The 26,327-nt window shown below is 35.6% G+C and overlaps 1 protein-coding gene and 1 long non-coding RNA gene across 5 annotated transcripts in view; one reads left to right on the plus strand and one right to left on the minus strand.

The window, feature by feature from the left end:
• The window catches only part of LOC126066822 (uncharacterized), a 917,409-nt gene that overhangs the window by 702,916 nt on the left and 188,166 nt on the right, over positions 1 to 26,327 (plus strand). The gene's annotated exons all lie outside the window — the stretch shown is intronic.
• The window catches only part of KCNT2 (potassium sodium-activated channel subfamily T member 2), a 571,079-nt gene that overhangs the window by 67,540 nt on the left and 477,212 nt on the right, over positions 1 to 26,327 (minus strand). For all 3 annotated transcript variants that reach the window (XM_049868194.1, XM_049868195.1, XM_049868196.1), the window contains exons 22-24: positions 10,144 to 10,245; positions 5,639 to 5,722; positions 4,645 to 4,773 (exon numbers count right to left, since the gene is read on the minus strand). In XM_049868194.1, the coding sequence (XP_049724151.1) occupies positions 4,645 to 4,773; positions 5,639 to 5,722; positions 10,144 to 10,245 (315 nt within the window). The remainder of the gene's footprint in view (positions 1 to 4,644; positions 4,774 to 5,638; positions 5,723 to 10,143; positions 10,246 to 26,327) is intronic.

Genomic DNA, 26,327 nt, shown 5'->3' on the forward strand with positions numbered 1-26,327 from the left:
AGTACCCTCCCTCGTGTCCACTAACTGTTAATCTCCATTTCTGTCCCCTACCTCTACCACACTGGGTGGTGTGGCAGTTAAAGCACTCGATTGTTAACCAAAAGGTTGGCAGTTTGAACCCAACAGTTACTCTGCAGGAGATGTGGCATTCTACTTCTGTAAAAGATATACAGCCTTGGAAATCCTGTGGGGCAGTTCTGCTCTGTCCAGTAGGATCCCTGTGAGTTGGAATTGACTAGACAGCAGCAGGCTTGCTTTTGGTTTTGGCCTCTGCCTTAGTCTCACTAATCATTCTCTCTTTGTATCTTTGCCTTTCTAGGCATTTCGTAGAAACATAAGCAGACAATATGTGGCCCCTTGTGTCTGACTTCTTTCATTTAGTATAATGTTTTTGAGGTTCATCCAAGTCTCACCATGTATCAATGGTCCTTTTTTGTCGCTGTATAGTATTCCCTATTATGGCTATCTCACATTTTGCCCATTCATTCACCAGTTGATGAACATTTCAGTTCTTTACAATTTTTGGCTATTTCAAATAATGCTGCTTAACAACGTTACATGTAAGTCTTCATGTGGGTATATTTTCACTTATCTTGGGTAGATATCAAGGACTGGAAGTTTGTGTTTATTTTTTTAATTTAATTTTCTTCTCTTTTGATGGTTTCTAACTTTTTGCATCACTTTTTCTCCGTCTTGTTTGTTTGTTTGGGCATTTGTACCAACATTCCTCAGAATGCACATTTTTTGTCGTTTTCTCATACTTACTAGCAGCGGACTAATAAACCAAAAGCTCTGAGTATGGTTTCTTGATTACAAGTTTCCCGGTGACCTGGCTCTACTGCTGAACCGGAGAGTCTCCTAAGCCAGTATCTTTAGGTCTTGCTACTTAGATCGGTCAGATTTCCTAGAGAAAACTCTTCCAATCTGCTGATGAAGAGTAAAGTAGACAGAAGACACATTTTCACGTAACCAACCCCCTGATTTCCTGCAGCAGTATATCTACAGGGGACTGCCAGAAATTCAGGCTGGTTTCAGAAGAGGAGGTGGAACCAGGGATATCATTGCTGATGCAGATGGATCCTGGCTGAAAGCAGAGAATACCAGAAGGATGTTTACCTGTGTTTTATTGACTATGCAAAGGCATTCAACTGTGTGGGTCATAACAAATTACAGATAACATTGTGAAGAATGGGAATTCCAGAACACTTAATTGTGCTCATGAGGATCCTTTACATAGATCAAGAGGCAGTAGTTCAGACAGAACAAGGGGATACTGATTGGTTTCAAGTCAGGAAAGGTGTGCGACAGGGTTGTATTCTTTCACCATACCTATTCCATCTGTATGCTGAGCAAATAATCTGAGAAGCTGGACTATATGAAGAAAAACGGGGCATCAGGATTGGAGGAAGACTCATTAACAACCTGTGTTATGTAGATGATACAACCCTGCTTGCTGAAAGTGAAGAGGACTTGAAGCACTTACTAATGAAGATCAAAGACCACAGTCTTCAGTATGGACTGCACCTTAAGATAAAGAAAACAAAAATCCTCACAACTGGACCAATGAGCAACATCATGATAAACGGAGAAAAGTTTGAAGTTGTCAAGGATTTCATTTTACTTGGATCCACAATCAACAGCCATGGAAGCAGCAGTCGAGAAATCAAAAGACTCATTGTATTGGCCAAATCTGCTGCAAAGGACCTCTTTAAAGTGTTGAAGAGCAACGATGTCATCTTGAAGACTAAGGCGCGCCTGACCCAAGCCATGGTATTTTTCAATCGCATCACATGCATGTGAAAGCTGGAAAATAAGTAAAGAAGACTGAAGAAGAATTGACGCCTTTGAATTGTGGTGTTGGCGAAGAATATTGAATATACCATGGACTGCCAAAAGAATGAACAAATCTGTCTTAGAAGAAGTACAACCAGAATGCTCCTTAGAAGCAAGGATGGTAAGACTGCATCTTACATACTTTGGACATGTTGTCAGGAAGGATCAGTCCCTGGAGAAGGACATCTTCCTTGGTAGAGTACATGGTCAGCAGAAGAAAGGAAGACCCTCAATGAGGTGGACTGACACAGTGGCTGCAACAATGAGCTCAAGCATAACAACGATTGTAGGGATGGCTGAGGACCGGGTGGTGTTTTGTTCTGTTGTGCATAGGGTTGCTATGAGTCAGAGCCGACTCGACAGCCCCTAATAACAACTACAGCAACAACTGCTGCCCTCAACTGTGTCTACTGCCCTCCAGTCCACAGATGGTGTGTGAGCCTTTTTCATAGAATAAACTTCCAACCTTGGCCACTGTGGAGCGAGGGACAAGCACACGGCTGTATGGACTGAGAGAATGGGGATCTGACAAGAATACGTCAGGTTCTTTAATTCAAATTGGAACCGTTGTGGTGCAGTGGTTAAGCTGCTAACCTAAAGGTCAGCATTTCAAACCCACCAGCCACTCTGCAGGAGAAAGATGAGGCAATCTGCTTCCATAAAGATTACAGCTTTGGAAAGCCTATGGGGGCAGTTCTACTCTGTCCTATAGGGTTGCTATGAATCAGAATCAACTTGATGGCACTGGATTTTTTTCAAATCTAATTAGTGAATGACATTTCTACTTCTTGAAATCTAGTGTCATTCTAATCAAATAAGAGAAAATTGGCTTCTTGGCAAAGATGAATTGCTGAACTTCTCTTGAATCATATGATATATACGAGAGACTGTGGAAGGTATGTGCTAATTTTTCATTTAATTGGATTTATTAAATGCTTATCCTCTGTTTTTAAGTCATTAGAATAAAAATAATGTTTTTCCTCTTAACCCCAACCCAATGCCTTTACTGAGTTAAGATTTTGTTTGATGCCTCCTCTTTCTTTTAAATAGAAAACTGATTTAAGAGATACTCAATTCAGTGATATTTTTGCATCTTGCAAAGATGCAAATTGAAGACACAGTTCATCATATTACCTAACATCTCTTAAATAAGGAAGCACAGAATACATCTATTCTTTTAACAAGAGACCAGGAAAAACAAATCTTTTTCAGGAAGAACTTGTATCTTTCAAATATGACACTAATTACTACATAACATAGTTTCATTTTTGCTTTATTTGCCAGGAAATTAACAGTTGAATTCAAGGCTCAACTGTAGCAGCAGTTCATTTTAGATTGTAGAATATAGTAAATTCTCTGCTTCTATTTTTATTAATATGTTTTGTTATAAAAATTCTTGAAGGTCCTATTTTTATATTTAATTAAGTTACATCAAATATTTTTTGCAATAGTGTATATATATATATCATATATATATATAAAATGGGTATATAATATATATAATCCAAACCCATTGCCATGAATTGATTCCGACTCATAATGACCACATAGTGACCCTACAGGACAAGAGAACAAAAATCTACTCTGTTACTCAAACCTCCAACTTTTTGATTAGCAGCCAAATACACTGACCGTTTGCACCACCCAAGGACACCATACTTTTTATAAAGTCCTTCTTTTCTATAAATAGGTTAGCTAATTTTATTACCATCTGGCTTAATGATTCCACATATTATTACAATGCTAAGACGGATTTGAGTCTCATCCCCATTGCCGTCGAGTCAATTCTGACTGATAGAAATCCTATAGGACAAAATAGAACTGCCCCACAGGATTTCCAAGAGTGTAATATGTACGGAAGCAGACTGCCACATTTTTCTTCCATGGAGTGGCTGGTGGCTTTCGAACCACTAACCCTTCAGTTAGCAGCTAAGCGCCTAACCGCCACACCACCAGGGTTCCTTGAGCCTTGTTATTGAAGTAATTTTAGATAAGACCAAAAAAAAAAAAAGGAGATGGATAACCAAAATTCAAATAATTTTGGGGTAAATGATTAAGAAAAATACTTCAATACAATTATTTATATGAAAGAATTTTATAGATACTGATAGGATAGTGCATTTGTCCAAATTTTTATGGCATAAGACTTTAATTTTAAAAAGTGATATTTTACTAAAAACATGAATACTCAGGAACATAGACCTACGTGACATGACCAGATCAAAATTTTCAGATGTATGCAGCCATTAGAAATTCTGTTTCATAGTAGGAGACTCTACTTTGCTTTCAAATTTACTGAGCTTTTCTCTGAGAAAGTCTGGCAGTGCTCTTGGCCTCAGAGTGGTCTTCAATCTTGAGATTGAGAAATGTGAATTTCAATTTTTATTAACTACTCTCAGCTTTACTTCTTTTCAAATGCTAATGTATGGAGTTAGAGAGTGTATTAGAAAGCTACCTTGCTTGATTTATGTATCAGAACCTCAAGGTTTACCTTGAATTAATTTGTTTCCTGACAATCATCTGGAAACGGCAAATCCTAGGTCTAATCTACAAAAGGCATCCAAAAACCAAAGTCCACAAACTCTGAAATAGTCCCTTAGCGCAAAATCTTTTGCAAAGCTCTGACACGGTTTATAACACAAATAGTTATAATTTTTTTTTGTTTCTCTGACTTAACACTGTATGTTCAGAACAGCATTAGTTTTCATTTTCTACTACATTATTTCAAAAATCCTTTAATTTCCAAGTTTATGAATGGCTGCATTTAATCGATTTAAATGTCATAGCAGAAATAGTTTGGTATTTCCAAACCTCAGATGCAGCAAGTTTCTGAGACTCAGTCCTGTAGATTCCGATGGGGACATCTCCTGTAGAAGAACACAACTTCTGATAAAGTCTGGCATAAGTTCTGATCCATAAGTCATCCTCAGTGATTTTCATCTGTAATGTGTATGAATTATTTACATATTAAACTTTTTAGCAAAGGAAAACCCAGTGGTTATTTTTTATTTCTTAAAGGCAAAAGCTATCAGTATTTTGAAATCTCAAAATGACATTTCCTAAGAGCTTATCCATTTTTTTTTTTTTAATGTATTAAACATATTTACTGCACTCCACCTCAGTTTATTCCTGTGGTACACTCAAACTTAAGAAAACCAAGTACTCAATTTGTGGCAATAGGGCACTGTATGAGTTGCATATCAATAGGGAACAGGGAACTGGTAATTGATTGGGTGATGCTGGAAAACACATGGAGAATCTTTTGAATGTTGCAATAACTGAAGACTGCTACTGGTAGTTAGTAGGCAACAGATGCTAAAATCTTAAAATTCAAGAGACTCCAGCACAAAAAAGAAGAAAGATGTATAGTAACTTGGGCACTGGGCCAAAGGCAGGAGACATGAGTTCTAATCCCTTTTTGCTACACAAGAATTTGAATTGTTAGCAAGTCATTTAATTACATGCACTTAGGAACAGTACATTTAGCTACAAAACAATGGGGTTAAGTTGGCTGATCTGTTTTCTTGGACAGTATGGCAGTCTCTGTCTGAACATGTCAATCTCAAACTGCAAGATAGATAAAGTGCTGGTTCAGAATTTTTTACAGGATGGCTATTTCTTATGATTATTAATTTAAAATGAAATTTTCCCTGAAAAAATTAAAGTAAAACTAAAACTCAAATGCTAATTTTTGGACATACATTAGAAAAAATATACAACATAAAAGAGTTAGCCAAGTACTATGAGGGTGGATTTCAGAGTCTTCTATCATAACAATCTTCTAATCCAGAGATTATTAACTTACAGAACAAAGAAACCCTGAGCCTGGTATGGTGTCCAGTCCCAACAGAAGTCTGGTGATAGAAATCATGTAATCCTTCACAAAAGACTGCAATATAAACAGAATATTTATTTATTATGTGTATAAAGTCCATATATAACTTCTAGAATTGTGAGCACCTTAACCCCCTGCTGTTGAGTGCATTCTGACTCATAGTGACCCCATAGGGTTTCCGAGGCTGTAAATCTCTACGGAAGCAGACTACCACATCTTTCTCCCGAGGACCTCCTGGGGGTTTCAAACTGTCAGCCTTTAGGTTAGCTGTCAATTGCTTTGACCACGGCGCCTAAGAGGCTCCTTGTGAGCTTAATAGCATACAATAACCTTAAGTATGTCAGAAAATTCTAGAAAATAATTATTCCTCTTATTTCCTTATGAAAAGCTTAACCATCGGTGTTTATTTAGTACACTGACAAAACAGATTTTATTTCCTTTTTTATTGTGCTTAATGACCTATTACCAGACTGGTAAAATTTATTGTATGCTATTTTTTTTTTTTTATTAGTTGTAGTAAAAACATTTTTAGATTTTTTTAGTAACACAAAACTATGCGTTGAAATAAAATGGTGCCGGTTATATAAACTTAAAATTTTTTAAATAAATTTGGAATGAAATATATCAACCAGTTTTGTTTTTTTAATTTAGAATTAAGCTTTATGTTAGTAATTTTTAATTATTTAATAATATCTAAATATTAATAGTACATTTTAAAATACTTTGATAGGAAATTATAAAAATATTTTTGTTATAACACATAAAACACATTTTGATATGTTGATAGAGTACTATTCAAGTTAGAATACAAACTTAACATTTCAAATTTCTTCAATTCTTATCTCTGAATGAAAAAAAGTTTCCAATGAATACAAGTTGTACCACTGCATAACAATTATTTAACACATTGTATGAAAAAAATTTTTTTCTTTTATGAAATGACTACCCTGAGGGAGATCTTTAACTGTTAAAAAATGAAAAATTTATACTATAAATATAGTTGTTTTACTTAGGAAATACTTTTAAAAATGTTATTCCTTTTAAATAAATCTACTAGATTAGTTTGTTGCTTACTAGTTCACAGGTAGTCCTTGCGTTATGAATGTCCAACTTACGGACAACTCGTACTTAAGAATGGACTGCCATAAAGCCTATAATATTAAAAATTTGAGTTAAATACAACGGTTCATAATAACAAACTCAAGCATTGCTTTGTGATGCTCATGAAAACACTGTGTAGTTTGGTAGCGTTTCTTAACCACTGGGCCACCAGGGCCCCTTTATATACATAAAACCAAAAAGCGGATTGCCATGGAGTCAATTCCAACCCATAGCAACCCTAGAGGACAGAGCAGAACTGCCCCATAGTGTTTCCAAGGAGTGGCTGGTGGATTCAAACCATTGACCTTTTGGTTAGCAGCCGAGCTCTTTAATGACTGCACCACCAGGCCCCTTTACATACACAGAAAGGTAAAATATACACTATATACTAAGATAAACATTTGACTAACTGACACTAAATAAGAACCATAAGTACCTGTTCCAATTTAGCTACAAATTCGACTTAAAGATAGACTTAGGAAAGGATCTGGTTCATAACCCAGGGACTGACTATTTTACTGACAGCTAGTCTACTTTACTGGGTCAGCTACCAAAAGCAGAGAACAAGGAGAAGAGTCTATTTCTTTTTATCAGGCCAAAGAAGTGAAATTTAGTCTTGGGAGGAGTTGAGACATGCACCTTTAAAGACCATCAATCAACTGCATTTGTGAACCAGTGTGTGCTAAAGCGAAAACCTGGCAGTACAGTGGTTAAGAGGAGTTATGGCTGCTAACCAAAAGGTTGGCAGTTTGAATCCACCAGGTGCTCCTTGGAAACTCTATGGGACAGTTCTACTCTGTCCTATAGGGTTGCTGAGTCGGAATTGATTCCATGGCCATGAGTTTGGTGTTTAGGTTTTCGTTGCTAAAGAAGAACAATTTTAAAACAAAATTCTCCTGCACATGAAAACAGCATTTTCTAAAATAAAGAAGATAAAGTATCCATGGAAGAGAAAGTGAACTGAAGATTTGGCAAATGACTAAATGATTTTAGAGCCAGAAGTGGTAATACAGCCAATTTGTTTACTGTAGTGGTCACTAACACATTGCTCGTCCAGTGGCCATTTGTCTTATAACTTAATTAGGGCATAGCCAAGAACCAGAAGTGAGTCAAAAGATGCAAACAACAGCCCACACTGGTATCGTGAAATCGAGGCATTAAACCCCATGAAATTTACTCACAGAAGAATATTTTTCATTTCCATTCATTGTCTATATTTTATTTTATAATCTGGTTTCCAGCTCTACAAAGATGGGAAAGGAAATTATTTCCTAGATTTTACTAATTCTGAGTCCTCTAGCTAGGTTATTTTAAACAACAAGTCAACAAACTGAGTTATGAGTTTTAAGCCACAAAACTTTTTAATGAAATAAGATATAACTCAATGATATAGAAAGTAATACAAAACATTACAAACAGAAAGAGTAAGTGTTGTACTGTGAGATTTTTGCTTTAGTTATACACATATACATACACATATGTGTGAAGTGTGTTTTGGATTATAATGCAAAATGTAATTTTATTCTATGACTATTTAAGAGTCTTGAAAACTGCTATTCTAGCTTACTTTTTCTGAGGTAGTTTCAGAAAACAGAGTTTTCTATATTTCTAAGATAAAATGTGAGGCAAAAATGGAGAGGAAGAAATAACTACTGCTTTCCACATCTACGGAACAATTTTGCTTTTACTTACCTTATGCATTAAACTTCCCTACGATATTTCATATAAACATGTGATGTTCTTGTTGTTATTGCTAGCTGCCACTCAGCTGGTCCTGACTCATAGTGACTTCAGGGAGAACAAGATTGGGTCACTGTGTTTCATAGGGTTTTCGCTGGCTGATTTTTCAGAAGTAAGCCTTTCTTCCTAGTCTGTCTTAGTTTGGAAGCGCTGCTGAAATCTATTCAGCAACACGCACGCTTCCAGGGACAGATGGATGGTAGCTGCACTGAAGGTCCATTAGTCAGGAATCAAACCTGGGTCTCCACTTTGAAAGGCAAAAATTCTACCACTAAACTACCACTGTCCCCTAAACATAGGACAGTATTCTCACACTTAATCGTTTGCACAACCCAGGGACTCCAAGTATAAGATCCTACGGTTAAAATCTGAAAACCAGTGGTGTATAATAATACCCAAACATTTTACTGCTATTCATGTGTCTTCAGTTTCAACACTATTTTTCAAACAATCCTGCCCCTCCAGTACTCCCTTTAAGATATCACAAGTACCTGTGTGGGGTAATGGTGCTTACAGGTGGGGCCTTACTTCCTGAAGTGCCCAGATACAGTGTCTGGAAACTTTAAGGCAAATAAGAATGTTTATTCTTCTTTGCTGTGTTTGTTTCTGCATTCATGTGGCATCAGCAGACGGTTATTGACATTGCCAGAGGCATACCCGTGGGCAGAATTAGCCCAAGGCCAGTAAGAAAAAGCTTTAGCTATCTTTAGAAGCAAAAAAAAAAAAAAAAAAACCCTGCAAAGAAGGGCCTGGTAGATTTGAACTGCTGACCTTTTGATTAGCAGCCATAGCTCTTAACCATTAAGCCACGAGGGTCTTTAGAAGAAGGTGTATAAAATATATAATCAAAAGGTGAATAGTCATAATAAAATACTTAAATGCTCAATTTGCAATTAAAGTTAAATAATTTAAATATTGTCAGTAAAAAAAAAAAGCCTTTTTTTCTTTTATTGAAAATATTTAGAGATTGGCTGATTACTTGAATCCGAAAACATGAAATATTACTTCCATTTAGATTCCAGCAGGGTTAAATGTATTAAATATATTTGTGCAAAAGAACATCTTTATGAGCTTCTTAGGTATAATAAAATTACAATTTTAACTTTGTCATTCAGGAGTAAACTAAATAGTTCTTAGTTGTAAAATCCTTTTTCATATTTTTCTAAAGTAGGCAATATTGTCCGATGCTTAAAGTGGCCTTGGTTTATCAGTTTATTGACATCAATTTGTTATTTTATTTCAAACCAGAAAAAAACCTATAAGGTATGCTGTCTTTTTTTTTTTAATCAAGCAATTTTTCCTAGCTTTTTTTTCTTTTCTTAAATCTAGTAACATTATTAGAATAGCATGCAGAGTGTATTAAAGTGTCCGAATAAATACTGCTGGACACTGGCACCAAAGAATTCCTATAAAAATGTCCATAGACTATTCTAAGAAACAATGCTTTTTTACCAAATGTTTCATAGGAATGTTTATGTCATTAAATAAACGGAATAAAATACTGAATTATGTCTAGAACTGATTTTCAACTTAACAGCCCCGTGGGAAACACTCGATGAATTCTTCATTTAAATATACTTTTTTCAATTTATAAATATACATACATTAGAGAGAAAGAGAAAAGTATTGCATACCTGATATAAAAGTGTGTCCAACATACTGATGCTAAACACCCTCCCAGCAGCAAAAGGCAGTCGAAACATAAAGGCCAAATTAGAACCTCTCTCCCGTTCTTTCTGCTCAGAAATTCAAGACAGAAAAATTTGTAAGTATTCTATATTTTTTGTGTTTCTGTCAACTTAAACACTTCTGATAGATGTGAGAAAAAGATATTCTCATCATATGGTACTTAGCTATGAATGTGCCATTACTTCACTTATATTTGGGTTTTTAAAAAAATTCCTTTAGTTTTTAGAACCAAGTTTCCTTAATCAATTAAAAACAAAACAAAACAAAACAAAAACCCACTGCCATCCAGTCGATTCCAACTCAAAACGACCCTATAGACAGAGTAAAACTGCCCCATATAGTTTCCAAGGAGCATCTGGTGGATTCAAACTGCCGACCTCTTGCTTAGCAGTTGTAGCACTTAAACCACTACACCACCAGGGTTTCCTAATCAATTAATACACCCAGTATTTCATAGTTTAAAAAGGTTCATCCTTTCATATGATGAACACTTACTGACTTTTCATACATGATTCATGAAAAGGGTTTAGATGACATAAAAGAAACAAATACAATAAAATTATTTAATCAAATGTAAAAAAAAAACTCAAGTCATTTAAATGTATCATATATAACACCTAGAGAATTTGCTTTTAAATATTCTCATATGTGAGGACACACACACGCACACACAAAAGGCAGATAGGAGCCATCACATCCAGTAGTTTCTAGCTGTTATCTTAGTTTTCATTTCTTCATCTACCTTTAATTTGTGCCAGCCACACCAATCTGCAATTAAGTGTCCATAAATTAGGGGAAAAAATTGTGTTTGTGTGTATACAAACGTGAGTGTGTTACGGCGTATGGGGATTTCTTTTTTAAAAATTCCATTGCTATTATCTTGCCTTAATAAATGAAGGCATGAGAAAAACCAAACCAAACCAAACCCGTTGCTGTCGAGTCGAATCTGACTCATAGCAACCATATAGGCATGAGAGTAAATATGAAATTTGGGTGTGGCTGGAAGGAGTTTCTTAAGAATACAAGTAAGCCTTGAACCTGTCAACAATCAGTGACCATACACATGTGCTAGTTTCCTTTGTTGCTGAATTTTCTTTACTAGGAAAAATAGATTAACTAAGCAAATAAGAAATCAGCCCTCACTTTTTATCGAGGAAACAGTAGAAATAAGCCTGTATATCTAATGTAGCAAATTTGAAGGATATGAAAAGAAGGATAGTCTCCTAATTTCCCAATGTGAAGAACGGGTGGGGGAGAGTAGTAAAGAAAAAAAGAGTCTTGGAGATAAACTAGGGCTGCTGCTATCCCTTATTTTGATGATATATGTGACTCCTGGGCTTCTTCAGGGACACAAAGATGAGGTCGGGGCTCAGCAGAAGCCAGTAAGGCAAGAGGAGTTACCTGCGTCACTTCTATAATGTCTATGTGGCTAAGAAAAATGTTCAGACCATGAATATTCTCGCTTGAGATGTAAGGAGAAAGGAAATGGAAAGGGAGGCAAGTGGAGCCCCTATTTTTATCTATGTCCATTCCATAATCATAATATCATAATTTACAAGCTAATATAATTAGTTAGCCTAGTTGTCAACAGTGCTTAATTTGAACAGCCCCTGTAGGTGGCTTGGAGACTACCAGAATTCAGCTGTTTTTATCACAGGGATAGGTAGGCTTTCCTCTGAATTTGGTGCCAGATCTAGTTCTTAAGGTGTGGCAAATATCCTGAAGAAGTCAAAACCATTGTATCTTAAGGCCAAGTATCCAGAATAAAATGCTAAGGTCCCTAAGAATTTGAGTTTCAGGATCAGTCAAGGGCCAGGTAGTGAACAGAGAGATTGTTGAGTTTTCTCATGGATTATCCTTGATGGCCCAACTGTTTCTGGACAAGATTTTATAAGCCGAGGGCCCTCTCCTCCCTTTATTGTTTTGCTTTTCTAGCCAGTTAGGGGCAGCGGACACATTGTTGCTGTCATTGTTGTTAGGTGCCAAAGAGTCAGTTCCAAATCACAGTGACCCTATGCATAACAGAATAAAACACTGCCTGGTCCTGTGCCACCCCCACAATAGTTGCCATAATTGAGTCCACTGTGTCAATACACCTCTTTGAGGGTCTTTCTCTCTTTTGCTGACTTTCTACTTTACCAAGCATGATGCCCTTCTCCAGACACTGGTCCCTCCAGATAACGTCCAAAATATGTGAAATGAAGTTTCACCATCCTTGCTTCTAAGAAGCATTCTGGCTGCACTTCTTCCAAGACAGATTCATTTGTTCTTTTGACAGTCCATGGTATATTCAATATTCTTCGCCAACACCATAATTCAAAGGCATCAATTCTTCTTTGGTCTTCCTTACTCATTGTCCAGCTTTCACATGCATATAGATGATTGAAAATATCACAGCTTGGATCAGGTGCACCTCATCTTTGCTTTTTAACACTTTAAAGGTCTTTTGCAGCAGAATTGCCCAAATGCAATTTGATTTCTTGACTGATGCTTCCATGAACATTAATTATGGAATCAATTAAAATGATAGCCTTGACAACTTCAGTCTTTTTTCCCTTTACGATAATGTTGCTTATTGGTCCAGTTGTGAGGATTTTTGATTCCTTTATGTTGAAGTGTAATCCACACTGAAGGTTGTAGTATTTGATCTTCATCAGTAAGTTCTTCAAGTCCTCTTCACTTTCAGCAAGGAAGGTTGCGTCATCTGCATATTGCAGGTTGTTAATGAGTCTTCCTCCAATCCTGATGCCTCATTTTTCTTCATATAGTCCAGCTTCTCAGATTACTTGCTCAGTATACAGATTGAGTAAGTATGGTGAAAGGATACAACCCTGACACACACCTTTCCTGATTTCAAACCACGTGGTATCCCTTTGTTCTGCTGGAATGACTGCCTCTTGGTCTATGTACAGGTTCCTCATGAGCACAATTAAGTGTTCTGGAATTCCCTTTCTTTGCAATGTTATCCATAATTTGTTATGATCCACACAGTTGAATGTCTTAGTATTTTGTTTCATCTTCTAATTTTCTGTCATGTGTTTTCTTCTTTTTTTAATGTTAAATTTAGCTGGAGTAGAACTAAATATGGAATAAATATGTTCACGTTTAGACCAAAAGAATGGCAGTGCTTTAGTGGTGGCAGTGGAGAAGTGTAGGAGAGTTCTCTGATGGTGATTATGTGTGTGTGGTAGCGTGGGAGAAAGGGGAGGGCCCAATAGCAGGCACAAGTGGTGATCCAGAGAAGATAGGGGCACGGTGCGGATTTTCCTAAGTACAGGAAGATATAGTGTTAAACACTGTACAAAATCAAGTAGGATGGATACTGAGAAAAGCCATGATTTAGTAATTAGAACATTATTCCTACCCCAGCTTTCTTCTTTCTACCCCTTCAGTGAATAACCATCTAGTCTCTGACTTTAAATATTTCATTCTGGAATCTATTATGAATTGAATTGCATCCCTAAAAATGGTATGTTGAAGTTCTAACATATTCTTGTGAACATGATCTTGTTTGGAAACAAGGTTTTTGATGATGTTATCAGTTCAGTTAACATGAGGTCCTACCAGAGTGGGGTGGGTCCTAATCCCCTCTGAACACTGCACTTATAAAACCGAAGAGACATAGAGAGGTAGACAGAGGAAGCACGCCATGTGACACTGCAGCTGCCAGCCAAGGAACACCTGGAGCTATCATAAACTACCAGAGCACCAGAAGGTAGGAGAGAGGCATGGAACAGATTCTCTCTCTCAAAGCTACAGAAAAAAATCAACATGGCCGTCACCCTACTCTTGGACTACCAACCTCCAGAACTGTAAGACAAGAAATTTCTGTTTTTTTTAAAAAGCCATCTACTTTGTGGAATTTTGTTAGTGCAGCCCTAGGGAAGGAACAAAACTCTGAAATGCACAAGTTAGCTTACCCACCTTTCCCAAACTCCATTTCTGAGTATCAACCTGAACATATCCCTGTAGACTTAATCTCAGGTTACCAAGATGAAGTCTATTATTATGCCTCAGCAATCAAAGTAAAAAAAATCTACCTTCTCCCTGTCCTGTTCTTCTTCATGTCCTTCCTCTCCCACCATCTATCAAATTTCCAAATTCTATCACTTTCCCATGCAATTATGTTGTCTCATCTATATTCCACTGCTATATCACTTGTTGAGTTTTAAACATACTACTGATTTTTCCAACCTCAACTTTCAAGTCATCATATAGAAAAATACACACAAGTGCACATGCACACACATTTTTCCCATCCTTGTTCTGAGTCTCATTTATGTCATTTTTATCTCACCACTTATTACATAACACAACTTTAACGTACTTAAAAATAAATGTATCATCAACCTCATTAAAGTCAGTACTTTCCTCAAACTCTCTCTTTAGTTTTACCCGATACGTAGCTGTTCACCCTGCCAATATCCTAGCCCAGGCCTTTATTATCTCATTCCTGATTAATTGAAATAACTTACTAAGTCTTTTCCTTTCTCTCATAGATAAACATAGAAATGACAGATTAATTTCATGAAAGCATAAATCTGATGATGTCACCTCCCCTGAGCCCTCACTTAAATATTTACCCTGGCTCCCCATTCACTCCATATGAAGTTTCAAAAACACAGAATTCAAGGTGCTCCACAGTCTGTCTCCCAAGCACTTTCCACAATGACTTCTCAGTATGCCCAGTGTAGATCCTCGATGAATTACATCGGCTATCAGGCTGTATCCTGGAAAACCCTTCATTATATCAAGCTCCACCCCACTGTTTATAACATCCCCATTGTATAGGATTCCTTGTTCTCAACACCAGCTCTCCAAGTCCTCTTCATCCTCTAATGTGCACATAATGCGTCACACTCTCCAGAACCTTTTCATACCAAGCTAGAGATACCGCACTTCTGCTTGCGTGAATAATTCAGCATTCATGAGTTACTGCCTTTTTATTATTAACTTTCTTTACGGGGGAAAAAGGAACATGCCAAGGATTTCATAACACCATTTTCAAGGCCCACTGAGTTTAAAGTTGTTTAAAAAAAAGTAAGATCTCAAGTGATTGGTTCCATCCAGATAAAAATATATTCCACAATGACTTTCTTTCTTGGCATCTAGAAAATGAAGACGTTGGATTGGTTTTCTTTCTTTCTTTTTTATTGTACTTCACCAGTGCAATTTTCACATATGGGAAAATAAGAATTAGAGATGACAAATACTTCATCTTAGCCATCCATTCCAGTTTAAATTATCATTTACCTACCTCTTGATGTTTCAAAAACAACAACAATATATAGTCTAGAAGTTCCAAATTGACAGTGTTCAGACCAAATCTAAAGAAGAGTTTTATTCAGCCCGCACAATTTCCTGAACCTTAATAAGTTTCCAATCTTTAGTATTTAATGTAAAAATCTAAAGTTCTCCCTTCTTCTGAATTTGGAAAATCTGGTATCATGGATCATGGCAGCAACTGGCCAGAGTTGAAAGCATCTGCTCCCTTCTGGATTCACTCTTTCTTATATGTGACCCGCTTTGCTAATTCACATTACCTTCTTGTTATAGACTCTTCAGTTTTATACTTCTGAAGGTAATATATTTAGTCTAAATGAGTCAAGGGGTCTTCTAGCTATTACCTTGTTTTAAGAGTAACTTGGATGAATAGAAATTATTAAAGTATAAAGTTAAAAATGTGTGCTAAAGAAAAAAATAGAAAATTATTAATACAGAATATTCCTATAGCTTGTAGAAGAAACTCTAAGCAATACAACCAGAAATATTTAACAATCTACTGTATCAACATACATCAGGCACCGAGCTAGGTTCATAAGATGCAAAGATAATTAATAGAAGGTCCCAATCTGGGAGGAATTCATAATTTTACTGAGAAACAGTCTTATAATCAAATACACAAGGTCATGTGATGTAAGTGTATGGATGTCTAAAGACGATAGAGATGGTGTCATGAATGATACCGCATCAGAGTTGAGCCTGGAAAGAGAATTAAGTTTGCTAAGTACAGAGAATGTATAGTAATGCATTCTGTACATGTGATCTTATTACTTTTATATTTTTATAGGATGAAAAAATTAAAATTTTTTACTTTTTGGGGTTTTATAAGTTAGAGGTTGAAAAATTAACCATCACTGTTCTTTCTTGTGCTTTTATAAAACTTTAAAATATACACGTAGTTATTAAAAAAAAAACTGACAGGTTATGTATCATTTAAAGCTGTTCAAAAGTTGTAACACATAAAACACAGCTAAAATTTAAAAATAACAAAAATGGCTAAATCAACAATAATAGCCATGACAAGAAAAGACCTAAAAAAAAAAAAAACCTCATAAAAAAGCAAGTGCCTCACTGAAAAGAGATGAAGAATTAGAACCACCCAAAATGTGTGCAGAGTCAGCAGGAATCCACCATGGGGGAAATTTTAGAACAGAAAAGGTAAGAAAATAACATTGGCACAAAATTGGAATGAGAGATCCCACTACTTTTAACTAGAGTATCAGTTTAGAAATCAGGTTTTGAGTGGGGTTGGAAAAAAGTTTGCCTTATTTTATGGAGCACAAAAACCATCCTTCCAGAGATTAGTATGCAAGAAAACCTATAAATTTAAAGGTAACACTTAACTATCAGAATTTTAAAAGATAATTGGAATTGCATAAGTTGCATTCAAAAGTTTTATGGCATGGAGGAATGCCGGTGTAAATGCCAAGATGATTTTGAAAAATTAGCAGAAGACTCGTTCAGATGAACGAGTCATTGCTCGGTCTAGACTTTTTTGTAGTTTTGAGGCTCCCTTCCCAAAGACTGCTCCATACGCTATGCTTCCAAAAAACTGTGTAAATAAGCTATAATTACATGATCACATGATAGTTTTGTTATAATTATCTTTCATGTTGTAGGTGTTCAATAATAAGGCTCACCAGGCCAAAATCAGTTTCAAAGTAAAGATCAAAATCACATGTGAATTATGGTCTGTTTGATTTATTAAAAATAAAACATTGTAAGTTTGGCTTTATGATTTGATGGTAGTGTTCAAAGCCCTAGAATGAAATTTAAAATTACATAAAATTACATAATTTAAAATTACATAAACATGTAATATAATACTTACAGAAATTACAAAACATAGAGAATAGTCAATATTGCCTGAGGCCAAACATTTCTCTGAAAAAAAATTTTAATAAGAATTTGGAAACTTTCGTATTCAATTATTGTGATACGGTTTGATAATAATAACATATAAAAAAAACGTATAATATATACTAATGAGTATATCAGGACTATATGTTTCTAGAGGCCCATTAAAAGCCTGGGTGTTACAGGCAGTTTGCAATTGGTTGCTAACTAAAAGGTTGATGGGTGGAACCCATTCAGTGGTGCTTTGGAAGAAAAGGCCTGGCAATCTGCTTCTGTAAAGATTACAGCCAAGAAAACCCTATGGAGCAGTTGTACTCTGCAGTACATGAATCAGGAGCCAACTTGACAGCAGCTAATAACAACAAGAGACCAATCATGGTAAAACCTAGAAACTGAGTAAGTTGGAAACCTGTCGAAGAGGAAAACTCAAATATTTTCACTAAAACGAGTGTTGTTGCTGTTGTTAGGTGCCATCCTGTCACTTCTAACTCATACTGGCCCTATGTACAACAGAAGGAAACACTACTCAGTCCTGTGCCATCCTCAAAACCGTTGCTATGGTTGAGCTCACTGTTATAGCCACTGTGTCAATCCATCCTGTTGAGGGTCTTCCTCTTTTTCTTTGACTTTAGCAGCATGATGTCCTCCAGGAACTGTTTTCTCCTGATAACATGTCCAAAGCACATGAGACAAGGTGTCACCATCTTCACTTCTAAGGAACGCTCTGGCTGTAATTCTTCCAGGACAGATTTGTTTGTTCTTCTGGCAGTCCATGGTATATTCAATATTCTTCACCAACACCATAATCCAAAGGCATCAATTCATCTTCAGTCTTTGTTATTCATTGTTCAGTTTTCGAATGCATATGAGGTGACTGAAAATACCATGGCTTGGGTCAGGCGTACCTTACTCCTCAAAGTGACATCTTTGCTTTTTAACACTTTAAACAGCTCTTTTGCAGAAGATTTGCCCAATGTAATACGGCATTTGATTTCTTGACTGCTGCTACCATAGGCATTGATTGTGTATCCAAGTAAAACGAAATCCTTGACAACTTCAATCTTTTTTCCATTTATCATGATTTTGCTTATTGGTCCAGTTGTGAGGATTTTTGTTTTCTTTACGTTGAAGTGTAACCGATACTGAAAGCTGTAGTCTTTGATCTTCATCAATAAGTGCTTCAAGTCCTCTTTGCTTTCAGCAAGCAAAGTTGTGTATCTGGATATTGCAGGTTGTTAATGTGTCTTCCACCAATCCTGATGCAGTGTTCTTCTTCATAAAGTCCAGCTTCTCAGACTATTTTCTCAGGATACAGGTTAAATAAGCATGGTGAAAGGACGTATTCCTGATGCACACCTTTCTTGACTTTAAAGCAATCAATATCCCCTTGTTCTGTTGGAACAGCTGCCTCTTGGTCTACGCACAGGTTCCTTATGAGCACAATTAAGTGTTCTGGAATTCCCATTCTTCAAAACGTTATCTGTAATTTATGATCCAAACCTTTGCATAATCAATAAACCATCTTTCTGGTATTCTCTGCTTTCAACCAAGATCCATCTGACATCAACAATGTCATTCCACGCCCTCTTTTGAATCTGGCTTCAATTTCTGGCAGTTCCCTGTTGACTTACTGCTGCAACTGTTTTTCAGTTATCTTCAGAAATGTATACTTTCATGTGATATTAATGATATTGTTAGATAATTTCTGCATTCTGTTGGATCACTTTTCTTTGGAATGGACAAAATATGGATCTCTTCCAGTCGGTAGGCCAGGTAGCTGTCTTCCAAATTTCTTCGCATAGATGAGTGAATGTTTCCAGCATTGCATCCCTTTGTTGAAATATCTCAATTGGCATTCTATAAATTCCTGGAGCCTTATTTTTTACCAGTGCCTTCTGTGCTGGTTGGGCAATCTTCCTTCAGTACCATCGGTTCTTGATCATATGCTACCTACTAAAATGGTTGAACATTGACAAATTCTTTTTGCTACAGTGACTCTCTGTATTCCATCTTTTTTTTGATGTTACTTGTGTCTGTTCAATATTTTGTCCATAGAATTCTTCACTATTGCAACTCAAGGCTTAAATTTTTTCTTCAGTTCTTTCAGCTTCAGAAATGCTGAGCCTGTTCTTCCTTTCTGGTTTTCTAGCTCTAGCTTGCATATTTCATTATAATACTTTAACTTGTCTTCTCAAGCTGCCTGTTGAAATCTCCTGCTCAGCTCTTTACTTCATCATTTCTTCGGTTCTCTTTGGCTCCTTGACATTTAAGAGCAAGTTTCAGAGTCTCTTCTGACATCCATTTTGGTCTTTTCTTTCTTTCCTGTCTTTTTAATGACCTTTTGCTTTCCTCATGTATAATGTCCCTGTTGTCATTAGATAACTCATCTGGTCTTTGGTCATTAGTTTTTAATGAGTCAAATCTAAATTCAGGTGGGATGTACTCGGAGTTGGACTTTGGTTCTCGTGAATTTGTTTTAATTTTCTTCAGCTTCAACCTGAATTTGTGTATGAGAAACTGATGGTTGGTGCAGCAGTCGGCCTCTGGTCTTATCCTGACTGATGATATTGAGCTTCTCCATCTTCTCTTCTCACTGATGTAGTCGATTTGATTATTATGTATTCCATCTGGCGAGGCCCATGTTTACAGTCACTGTTTATGTTGAAAAAAGGTATTTGCAGTGAATAAGTCATTGATCTTACAAAATCCTATCAGGTGATCTACAGCATCGTTTCTATCACCAAGGTCATATTTTCCAACTACTAATCCTTCTTCTTTGCTCCCAAGTTTTGCATTTCAATCACCAGTGCATCTTGAGTGCACGTTTGATCAATTTCAGACTGCAGAAGTTGGTAAAAATTTTCAATTTCTTCATCTTTGGCCTTAGCGGTTGGTGCATAAATTTGAAAAATAGTAATATGAACTAAGTCTTCCTTGTAGGCATACGGACATTACCCTATCACTGACTGTGTTGTACTTCAAGATCTTGAAATTTGTTTTTGACAATGAATGTGACCCCATTCCTCTTCAATTTGTCATCCCTGGTGTAGTAGACCATACGATTGTCTGATTCAAAATAGCCAATACCAGTCCGTGTCATCTCACGAATGCCTAAGATATTGATCTTTATGCATTCCATTTCTTTTTGAAAACCCCCAATTTCCCTAATTCATATTTCATACGCTATATGTTCTGATTATTAATGGATGTTTGCAGCTGTTTCTTCTCATTTTGAGTCAAGGTGTATCAGCAAATGAAAGTCCTGAAAGGTTTTCTCCATCCAAATCATTAAGGTTGAGTCTACCTTGAAGAGGTATCTCTTCCCCAACTGTATTTAGAGTGCCTTCCAACGTACCCAGTGCCCCAGTAATGTCGAGTCGATTCCGACTCATAGCGACCCTATAGGCCTAAGGGGCTCATTTTCGGGCACAATATCAGACAATGTTCCACTGCTATTCATAAGGCTTTCACTGGCCAATTCTTTTAGAAGTAGATTACCAGATCCTTCTTCCTAGTCTGTCTTAGTCTGGAAGCTCCCCCTGAAACTTGTTCACCAATGGGTGGCTGTGATGCTATTTGAAATACCAGTGGCATAGTTTCTAGCATCACAGCAACATGCAAGACACCACAGTACGACAAAACGATTATTATAGCCAAATATTCTCTAATGGTTGTAACCTTTGAGACATGGACAGAATCCGAAAATCACTGATATCGCAACCCAAATACAAGGAAGTACGGATGCAAAAGCTGAAAATATTTCCAAGAAGTAAAAGCGTCAGAGGTGAAGGCTCAGTCTACCACTTCCTTCTGCATTTTTAGTGTGTATGAGAGTGTGTTTTTTTTTTTTTTTATGAGAGTGTACTCTGCATCATTAGTGTTCTCTAAGTTCGCCCATTCTTTACATTTTTGCCTTTTCTGTCTGTTTTTGCCTGTGAATTTTTTCTAGTAAAGAGCAACATCCATAAGTTTGAAAGAAGGTAAAAAATACTAATAAATTCCTTTATTTTCATTAAAATCTAGCAAAGCACACTATTTTCCTTGTCCTAAGAGGTATTATTCTTCCTCTCATCTTTAAGTTTTAGTTTTTGCTTTGCTATTTATAATTTTGATACATGTTATTACAATTTTCAAAATCTACTCCTTTGTTTCTTTGAAATTATTTCCTTCACATTTCTTTTTTCTTCCAAAAAATAGAGAAATATTTCCTCACTTAACATATTCACTGTGTGTACAAAAGCAAAAACCTTCCTCTTGTATTTTTTTCTTTTCTTTACTGAAGTGTAGCAACTTTATCATGTAATAATGTTGATAGCTTTAATTTTTTCTTTTTGTGTGATATATTCATATTTTCGAGACTATAGGACTATAAATTACTTAACTTTTATAAAATTTTTTTCTCCAAAAAAAAAGAAAAGCTTATTCCTTCACAGCCATGAACAAGAGAGTGAGAAATTTATTTCTGAAAGAAAGCTCGATGCTGTCAAAATGATACCCAAAGAGAAAAAGGCCATCAAGGAAGCTGTAATTAAGTTCAAGTGTGGAAAACACAAACTTACTCAATCACAAAAGAAAAGGATTAAAAAATTGAAAAATACATAAACAACAGCAACATAAACGTCAAGAAAAAAAGAGAGGGAAATTTTGGAGGAATCAGCAAATCTTTTTTTGAGTGGTTTCTTCAAATCTGCATCAACAATGATTCATTACAGGACCTATCCTACAAGCAAAGCCAAAGAAACTGCAAAAAAGATGACAATGATGAAAACCTGCTATTAGAAGAGCCTGAGTCTTTAAGTCGCATAAGTTCTCAGCTCTATAAAAGCTTTGAAAGAGTTTAGAAAATTCTAAGAAGACCAAGAATATTTTGATAAGGCTACTGAATTAGAAATTTGTTTCCATAATTTCATCAAAAAGCTAAAATAAATTAAATGTTGGTGTTAGATTTTTTAAATTATATTTTTATTAGAAGGTGAATTTTACCCATTTCGTTGTTTGAATAGTATATGCATATAATCGACTGGGTTAGATAATCTATATACATAACTCGAATAAACATACAAATCATAAAAATGGTTTAGTTTCTTTTCCAGTCCTATACAATTGAAAAGAAACACTTTTTGGGTGTTTTGGAGGTAAGGTTCTTAATAGAAAGCAATAAAAAAGTGGTAAGACTGCATCCTGTCTAAGATGGAAACTTGCAAGACCCAGAAAAACAAGGCAGTCCTGTTGAGTTCCAGCTCTGACAGAAGAAAACACTGCCCTGTCCTGCACCATCCTCACAATTGTTGTTAATGCTTGAGCCCATTGTTGCAGCCACTATGTCAATCCACCTCATTGAGGGTCTTCCAGTATGAATTACAAAATGTGATCTAACTATAGGCTGTCTACAAGATACTCTGGAAATAAAGACCCATATAGTTAAAAAGTGAAAGGATGGAAAAAAAAATTCCATGCTAATAGCAACCATAAGAAAGTTGGGGTGGCTATATTAATATCAGATAATATAGGCTTTACACCAAAAACAAGAAATAAAAGACAATATTTTTTTTATATATAATAAAAGTGTCAATTCATCAAGAATATATAACAATTAAAAAATACCTAACTACTGAGTCCCAAAATATATGAGGTAAATATTGACAGAATTGAGGTAAGAAATAAACATCTCTTATAGTAATAGTTGGAGACCTCAGTATACCATGTTCGATAATGGGTAGAACATCTATATAGAAGTTCGATAAGGAAATAGAGGACTTGAACAACACTACAACCAAAGTAACAACAGCAGAATACATATTCTTATCTAGCACTCATGGATCATTCTCCATTATGTTATTTCACAAAAAGAGTCTCGATAAATTTAAAAAGATTAAAACCATACAAAGTGTGTTTTCCAATCACAATGAAATGAATGTAGAAATCAGTAACAGAGGGAAATTAAAGAACACAATTCTAAACAAACAATGAGTCAAAGAAGAAACCATAGGGAAATTAGAAAACACTTAGAGAAAAATGGAAAAGAAAGTGCAACATACCAAAACTTATGGGATGCAGCAAAGGCAGTGCTCAGAAGAAAATTAATAGTTCTAATTGCCTACATTAAAGAAATGAAAAATCTCAAGGCAATAACCTAATATTACACGTTCAGCAACTACAAGAGGAAACTAAGCCCAAAGCTCACAGAAGGAAGATAAAAGTAATGATTAGAGAAGAGATAAATGAAATAGACAATAACAAATAGAATCAACAAAACTAAAAGTCATTTGTTTGGAAAAAATTTACGTACTTGACAAATCTTTACCTAGACTTACAAAAAAAGACAGAAAGAGAGAGAAGACACAAATGTCTGAAACCAAAAGTGAATGTGGGGGCATTTCTAACAATCATACAGAAATACAAATGATTAAGAGAGAATACTATGAACATTTGTACATGAAAGAATTAGATAATCTCAATGAAACAGAAAAATTTCCAGAAATAGATAAGTTACCTAAACTGATTCATGAAAAAACGGAAACTCTCAATAGATCTATAACAAGTGGAGAGATTGAATCAGTAATCAAAAACTTCACCAAAAAAATGTCCAGAATTAATGGACATAAAAAAATTCACTGATGAATTCTGCCAAACATTTAAAGAATCAACACCAATTCTTTTCAAACTCTTTCTAAAAATAGTAAAGAGAACACCTCTTACCACATTTCTGAAGTCAGCTTTACCCTGATACCAAAGCCAGATAAAGACATACAAGAATTGACAATTACAGAGCAATACCCCTTATAAATATAGATGCAAAAATATCAACAAAATATTATTAAACCAAATCCAACAGCATATTAAGCATATTATACACCAAGATAAAGTGTTATTTATCCAAGTAATAAAAGGACGCTTCAATATAAAATCAATCAATGTAATAAAAAAAAAAAAAAAATTTTTTTTTTCACATTAAAAGCACAAAGGGGGAAAAAAAACCTAAATGATTGTTATAGATTGAATAGTGTCTCTGCCCCCAAATAAGGAACTTCGGAAAGGGCAAGTTGGATGTTACACCACATGAGGAACCAAGGAACAGAATCTGAAAAGAGACAAGAACCTTCGACGAGAGCCAAAGAGAGAGAAAGCCTTCCCCTAGAGGTGATGGCCTGAATTTGGACTTCTAGTCTCCAAAACTGTGAGAAAATAAATTTTTGTTTGTTAAAAACACCCCACCTGTGGTATTTCAGTTATAGTAGGGTTTAGCACTAAGAAACTAAGACGATGATTTCAACTGAGGCAGAAAAGACGTTTGACAAAATCCAACACGAATTCATTATTTAAAAAAAAAAAAAACTCATCAAACTAAGAATGGAAGAGTAATTCCACAACATAATATAATAAAGGACTTTTATAAAAAAAAAAAAAAAAAACCACAGTTAACATTATGCTTAATGGTGAAAGACTGAAAGCTCTCCCCTAAAATCTGGAAGAGGACAAGGATGCCTGCTTTCACCATTGCTATTCAACATCCTACTGATAGTTCTCTGAAACAATGAGCTCAAGCATAACAACTACTTTAAGGATGGCTCAGGACCCAGCAGCGTTTCATTGTTTGTGCATAGGGTCGCTATGAGTCGGAACCAACTCGACGGCACCTAACAACAACAACAACAACAACTGATAGTTCTAGCCAGAGCAACTAGGCAAGAAAAAGACATAAAAGGCATCAAAACCAAAAAAGAAGAAATAGAACTATACCTTCTTCTCACTTATTGAATATCTCATTATCCAATATTTTGCATTTATGACAATAGTAAAAAATCTACTATTTGACTGTTTTGTACATTAATGATGTACATCTGGCAGTAATGAACGTCGAGGCACAAGGTGAGAGTAACGCTGGCTTTGATGGTCAAGAGTATGTGTTAACTTGGCTGGACCAAGATTCTCAGTGATTTGTCAGTTATGTAATGATGTAATTTGGCAGTTGTGTAATCACATAATTTGACAGTTATTCAATGATATAATTTAGCAGTTATATAATAATGTACTCATCATCCATTTTGTGATCTGATGCGGTCAGTCTCCATTTTTGCATAGCACTGATTTCGCATAACGTTCTTTGGGATGTAACCAGTCAATAAGTGAGAAGAGGGTGTGTTTCTATTTGCAGATGACATGACTCTATATGTAGAAAATACCAAAGAATCCACAAGAATGTTACTAGAGCTAATGAACAAATGCAGCAAAGTTGCAGGGTATAAGATCAACATGTAAAAATCAGTTGTATTTCTATACACCAACAATAAACAATCTGAAAATAAAAACAAGGAAATTCCATTTACAATAGCAACTAAAAGAATACCAAGGAATAAATTTAACCAGATAGGTGAAAAATTCCCACACTGAAAACTATAAAACATTGCTGAAATATATTAAAAGAGATTACATAAGTGAAAATATATTCTATGTTCATAGATTAGGAGACTTAATACTGTTAAGATGTCAACTACCCAAAGTGATCTATGTATTTAATGCACTTCTTAGGAAAATTCCAAGTCTTTTTTTTTTTTTTTTTAGGATATGGAAAAGCTGATCCTAAAATTCATATGGAATTGCAAGGGGTACCAAATAGTGAAAACAATCTTGAAAAACATACGAAGTGGGACAACTCACAATTTTCAATTTCAAAATTAATTATAAAGCTATAGTAATCAAAACAGTGTGATACTGGTATAAGAATAGACATAAAGACCAATGGAACAGTATTGAGATTCAAGAAATAAATCCATTGTTGTTAGGTGTTGTCGAGTTGGTTCTGACTCATAGCTACCCCATGTACAACAGCTTGGACTCTTCATCACTGGGCAAATCTTTGTTATTCATCACGAAGGAAACTACACTCCAATTTTGGTTGGCTTCCTAGTTTTTTTTTTTCCTAGTTACATTTTTTGCTTGTGAATGCTAAACTAAGCTACACTTTCCTCCCCTTTTATATTAAAAAAGT

The sequence above is a fragment of the Elephas maximus genome, chromosome 24, assembly GCF_024166365.1.
Source record: "Elephas maximus indicus isolate mEleMax1 chromosome 24, mEleMax1 primary haplotype, whole genome shotgun sequence".
In the NCBI taxonomy this organism is placed as follows: domain Eukaryota; kingdom Metazoa; phylum Chordata; class Mammalia; order Proboscidea; family Elephantidae; genus Elephas; species Elephas maximus.